The sequence below is a fragment of the Brassica oleracea genome, chromosome C5 (assembly GCF_000695525.1).
Source record: "Brassica oleracea var. oleracea cultivar TO1000 chromosome C5, BOL, whole genome shotgun sequence".
Taxonomy (NCBI): Eukaryota; Viridiplantae; Streptophyta; class Magnoliopsida; order Brassicales; family Brassicaceae; genus Brassica; species Brassica oleracea.
In genome coordinates, this window is record NC_027752.1 from 39,475,142 (window position 1) to 39,481,567 (window position 6,426).

The 6,426-nt window shown below is 27.5% G+C and overlaps 1 protein-coding gene and 1 long non-coding RNA gene across 4 annotated transcripts in view; both read right to left on the reverse strand.

Annotated features, from left to right (window-relative positions):
- Positions 1 to 510: 510 nt before the first annotated feature.
- On the reverse strand, positions 511 to 2,266 carry LOC106293741. Of its 3 annotated transcripts, none has more exons than XR_001260622.1 (6): positions 1,865 to 2,266; positions 1,578 to 1,722; positions 1,352 to 1,466; positions 1,135 to 1,199; positions 932 to 1,006; positions 511 to 862 (listed from the first exon to the last, which is right to left on the reverse strand). It is a non-coding gene; the product is annotated as an uncharacterized LOC106293741 (long non-coding RNA). The 3 variants fall into 3 exon arrangements; XR_001260621.1 differs by having other exon boundaries at positions 1,814 to 2,266; XR_001260620.1 differs by having other exon boundaries at positions 1,578 to 2,266.
- Positions 2,267 to 6,188: 3,922 nt separating this feature from the next.
- Positions 6,189 to 6,426, reverse strand: part of LOC106292283 (glutathione S-transferase T3-like) — a 2,667-nt gene continuing 2,429 nt past the window's right edge. Inside the window, exon 2 of the mRNA XM_013727885.1 lies at positions 6,189 to 6,400. Within this exon, the coding sequence (XP_013583339.1) occupies positions 6,189 to 6,400 (212 nt within the window). The remainder of the gene's footprint in view (positions 6,401 to 6,426) is intronic.

A 6,426-nucleotide genomic window follows, 5' to 3' on the forward strand; every position in this document is an offset into this window, starting at 1 on the left:
GTTGATCTTTAGGCATTTCCCACCCACAAGGTGTTTGATGAAATGCCTGAGACAACTCTCCTAAGCTTTTAACATACTTTACCAAAGACATTTGTTGTTAAAGGTGTTAAGATAGCCAATAGACTTGTTAGTAATGATTGCTTTCATATTATTCAACCAAAGACATTTGATGTTTGAAATATGTTAGTAAATGAACATTCATCTAGACATAGAGTTTGTTTAAGATTGTGTCTAAGCTTAAGGTTGATATTTTGATTGATCATTTGTCATCCTTAGTTCGAAACTTGATCACCCAAGGTCTAATTCCTATACCCATGAGGTCTCTTTTATCATAACCAAAGAAAGTCACTTCTTTTATTGTTTTATTGTTCTGTTATTGCATTCTATTATTAGTATTAGCTTAAAACCATCCAAATTATCGGTTGCACTTAGATTAAGTACGTACTTGCATTCTCGGTGCTTTGAATCCCTTAGAATTGGTTCGACAATCTTTTATACTACATCATTTGTGTTAGGAGAATTGAAAAATCCTAACATCAAGCCTTGTGTTTTCTGTCTTTTAATTAACCACATCATCCTTCCCTAGACACTGGTGGTGCATGAAAGATTAATTTAAACTCAAGCTCACGCTACAATAAGAGATATATCATTAGTGGATCAACATGGTGTCACCACTTCTTAACAGATACAAATCATAACCTTCTTGGGTTGTTTCATGGATATATGCTATTCCAATAGATGTTTTCCCTCCAACATACTGTTGTGAAGTGGGTTGATGCCAGCGGGGGTCCAAATACGAGTTGAAAGCTTTTATGTAAAACTCATTGTACTCCTCTGTTGTCACCTCCTTAGAGTTCAAGAGCTGCAACAAATAGAAATATACTCTTTAATTGCTTCTGAGCGCACATAAGATACATCAAGCAGTCCTTACCCAAATTGGTCGCGTCTCATTAGTAAGCTCTCGAGCCCGGTATCTCTCAACTTCCTTCTTGGTCTTCTTTCTTCTCTGTTACACATAAAAAAAAGGCGTGAACTCCAAGCCAACTATCTAGCTATTTCCTGATACGGATCAAAATATTTCTCTGGTGCTTATCAAGACAATTCTCAGAACATGATAAGAGAAGCAAAGTATACCTCAGTTTGGTCATCCAGATCTGTTTTTTTTCTTTTTGATTCAGCTGAGTCATCTCAACTTCAACCTGTATAAGAGAGAACCAAACATGAAAATAAGAAGCTTAGTTGTTTTCTGATACATAGCGTACCTACATATAACATATTGCCTCGTAGACAAAAAAACTTGGGCATTTATGACATGTTTAAGTTCTGATATATGTCATCATGTTGACCATACCTCTTTTGTGTATGAGTGTATCCTTTTTCCTGCCAAGTATATATATATATAGATCAAAACAAACTGCAAACAGTTTTTCACGAGCTTCTGAATTCGCTCTGGACTTCGTCATCCACTACATTGGACAGTAAGAAAAAAGGAGAGTAAGTTTAGGATGTAGGGTTTTTATGATAGATAGAGCAAATACTTGCATTGAGATACAAAAGAAATACAAAAGCATAACCACCTTAAGATGCTAACTACTACATGTTCCCCTAGGAATTATTAGCTGAGGATCAGTCTCTTCCGTAATGGTATAACTGCTTGGATTTGCTTCTCTTCCTATTACATATTGCTTAATGAGACTTTGGGCTCTTCGCTGACACAGTAACCTTCAAAACATAAATAATTAACACAATATTCAGTTGGTGGAGAGGTGAGTATAACAATGATCAGAGTACACAGAAAGGACAACAAAATAACTTATGCAATCTGCAACCAAGAATGATGAATAGAACCCCATACTGAACTGACCAATTAAATTGTTGTCACCACCTGCATCCATATTATCCTGATATTTTAAAAAAAAAAACATAGAAACTGCAACTTTTCAATCTCTTAACTCAATTTCATCAAAGAGGGAATAATAACATTGTTGCAGACTGGTAAAGAAAATCTCAAAGACAATGAAAAGACGAAGATGGAGGAGAAGCAGAGGCTTTATGGATTAGGTGATTTAAGATTTATAGGTTGAATTGAACCAGTAAGAGGTGAAACGAAATAATTAAAAAAGGAATTAAGAACAGAAGTAAAGGACCGAGATTAATTCAGAGAAGAAATGGTGATCTGTAGGGAGTGGAAGCGCCGGAGTCGATCATCACCATCATTAACGTCGAAGAAGGTCACAGTTGGAGATGTAGATTTTAGATGGGCCAGTGATGAAAATAATGAGCCCACGCAAATGCCCCGTTTAAGATTTGGTCGACAGAAGCTTAAGTGACTTGTTAAACTGAAACTCTCTCATTGGTTGATTTAATTTGCTGAGGTGGCATAGCTTAGAGAGCTTCATATCTCCCTTTTAGTATGTAAGATAGTATATATATTTTTAATTATGAGATAGATTAACACATGTCATAATCTTAAATGTGTTAAAGATAGATTAACACATGTCACATGTTTGTCTTAAGATTGTGACATGTGTTAAACTATTTTATAATTATATATATATATATACTAAGAAAATAACAAAAACGAATTTTATTGAAAAAGTATTATAGATATTATTTAATAGTAATTTTCTATTTTTAAAATTCTAAACAAAAGATAATTGCAAAATATTATTGCTGTAAATTTCTTTTGATACGTTACATGTGTTAAATATATAACTACAATGTATCATTCACAATCTAATTTTTTTTTTAATTGACATATCACAATCATATCAGGTGAAATATTTGAAGTTAGTTTTGGTTTATATTTAAAAGTTAATCTATCTTTAACATATTTTTTTCTTAAAAGTTAATATTTATTTTTTATATCACAATCATATCAGGTGAAATATGAGATAGATTAACACATGTCACAATCTCAAATGAGTTAAAGATAAATTAACACATGTCAAATGTTTGTTTTAAGATTGTAATTATATATATAATTATAAAATAGTTTAACACATGTCACAATCTTAAAACAAACATGTGACATGTGTTAATCTATCTTTAACACATTTAAGATTGTGACATGTGTTCAGCTATCTCATAATCAAAAATATATATACTAAAATAATAAAAACTATTTTCTTAAAAATTAATTATAAATATTAATTAGCAGTCTTATTATTTTTATTATTATTATTTTTATATAAAGTTTGGTTCTTCAAAGTTGTTAATTAACATGATTGTGACACATGTCAGTTATATATTTAAAAATGTGATGTGTTCAACTATCTCATAATCATAAATATATATACTAAAATAATAAAAATGATTTTCTTAAAAATTAATTATGAATATTATTTAATAGTCTTATTATTATAATATTATTTTTTGTGTTAAAAAAAATATAAACCAAAAGCAATTTCATTTTTTCACCTGATATGATTGTGACATGTGTCAATTAAATAAATTAGAGTATGAATGTGTCAATAAAATTTTCCATTATGTGAAAATAACTTCTTATTTTCCTAAAATCCTAAACAAAAGAGATTTCAATAAAAAAAAATATTTTCTAATCTTAGCCAATTAATTTTTTTTTTTAAATCCTGACCAGAGAAAATTGTAAAATTTTATTTAATAGTAATTTTTACTTTAAAAATTAGTGATAAACATGATAGTGACAACTATTTAATTAGCAAAAAAAATTGTAAAAAATATTAGTGATATTGAAAAAACGAATTTTGAAAATGAAATTTTTTTAAAAATAGTTAATATTAACTGGAAATAATTATTTTATTTAAATTTTATTTTTCTAAATCCTAGACAAGATATAATTGTAAAAGATTATGTAATATTAATTTCATTTTCTAAAATCCTAAAAAATTGTAAATGAATATTTGATAGTTGTTTTCATTTTGTATAAAAACAAATCCTAAACAAAATAAATTTGTATCATATTTTTAAGTTCTAACTAAAAGAGAATTGTAAAAATTTATTTGATAATATTTTTAAGGGAGTATTTGATGATGAACATGATACTAAAAATTATTTAATTAACAAGAGAAGTGTAAAATTAATATTTATACGAATTGTAAATTTAGTAATTTTAAAATTATTTATTAATAACTAAAAAAATTATTTAATAGCAACTTATTTTTTATGAAATTCTAAAGAGAAGATAATTGTAATAGGTTATATGAGAGTAATTTCCTTTTCTAAAATCTTAAACACAATTGTAAAAGAGTATTTAATATTTTTTTTTATTTTTTTAATTGTAAATAAAAAGGAGATTTATAAAATAGAATGTTTCCTTTTTTTTTAAATCCTAGCAAAATAAAATTTAAAATATTTATTTAATAAAATATTAAATTAGTACATAAGAACATGTATAATGTTGTCATTGACTCGATTGATGTATTTGAAGTTTATATCTTTTTAATTTTCATTCAATTTCTTATTTCGGGTTGTATTCAGTTTAATGTTTAGGTATAGTATTTTTTCTAATCGTAAATACAAAGTTTATAACAAGGGCAATTCTGCTAAATAGACCATTCTCAAGTTTTGGTCACGAAAATAGACCACAAAAAGGAAAATGACCAAAAAGTTTCATTTAATAGGTAAAATGACACTAATACCCTAGATATATAAAAAATAAAAAAATATAAAAAAAAAGTTTATAGTTTTAGATTATATGTTTTCAAATTCAAACTTTTTTATAAATTTTTTTTTTTGAAATTGTTGTTTTTCGAAAAAATTTTTAGTTTTTTTTTCAAATTTTCTTTTTGTAATTCGAAAATACTTTTTGAAACTATTTTAAAAATTTTTATTTTCAAATTTTTAATTTTTAATTTTTTATTTTATGAAATTTTAAACCTCAATCACAAATCCCCACCCCTTAACTCTAAACCCTAAGGTTTGGATTAGTTAACCCTAGGGTATAAATGTATATTTACCTCTTTAATTAAACATATTGGTCATTTTGTTCTTTGGAGTCTATATTTGTGACAAAAACTTTTTTTGTGCTACCCTAAGGTATTTTTTTTATAACAATTCATCTATGCACCATGATTATATAATACAAATATTAACTTGAACTTATGTGTGAAAATGAGTTTTTATTATAAAATAAATTTCAAGCAATATATGCAAAAACACAATCATAAAACTATATAAAATGATTTATTATATTATAATTTAATTAAATTAAAACATCAAACAAAACTCGTTGCAACGCAGCGGGCTCGTATGTTGTTTATATCAATAAAATATAGCCTATAGTTTTAAATATAAGAGAATAATCACTAGTGAGTATAGATTCCATAAAATATGATTAGCACTGAGATTAATGATGACAGGTACTGTTCTTTAATTAGGCCATGGTGTCTTTAAAGGAGTAAAGAGAAGACTAAATAATTGGCTAATGGGAGACAAAAGCCACAGTGCGAGCTCTTTGTCGTTTATATGTGTTCTTTTAGTTTCCTCTTATCTTTAAATCCTATCGGATAACTTATTAATCTCTGCAATTTTTAAATGGTTATCTTGTTATGTTACCAACAGAGAATCGTTTTTTCTTTACGCTAATAGTTTGATGATAATGAGTTAATTTCATAAGAGCATCCGCAATGGAAGTCTTTAAGTAAGAGTTCTTAGGAAAAAAATAATTAAATAATCAGTGAATTTCACCGAAAACTAAGGATTCAATTTTTAAAATTCTTAAATAAGAAATTTTTCTTAGTGAATCCTTGCACTATTTGCGGGTCCCTACGACATGTGGCGATACGCGATTAGTTGGTATATATTTTTTTATCTGAAAAAGAAAAAAAAATAATATTTAAAAAATCAAAATACATTTTTTTTAAAGACTATGTTTTGGGTATTGCGGATGCTCTAAGAGCATGTACATCAATGAACCCCCCCTTGGGGTTCATTGGATTTTTTTATGTATTTAATGGTGGGGTCATGAATAGTGTTGAACCCGAATCAAATGTGCTTCTCCATCAATGAACCTCAAGTTCGGGTTCATACGAATAAAATAATATATTTTTGGAAAAAAAAAACAAATTTTGAAAAAATTAAAAATTTAATTTTTTTTTTTAAGAAGTTGTAATTCAATACATTGAGAATTCATAAACTTACTAAATATTTTTAATTATTTCTTAAAAGGTTTTATTTAATACATTGGAAATTCAAGAACATACAAAAGATTAATCACTACGATCACCAAATTTTGCCCATACATTTTCAACTAAATCAGCTTTCAGACGCTCATGAATTTGTGGATCCCGAACCAGATTGCGAATGTTAAGCATATCAACATTCACACTTTCTCTCCTTCTCACCTTCGAACTTCGGTTAGATTCTCCTGACTCGAACTCAGATGTATTAGCTAGAATGTATCCTTGTCTTTCGTCCTCTACTATCATATTGTGCAATATGACACAG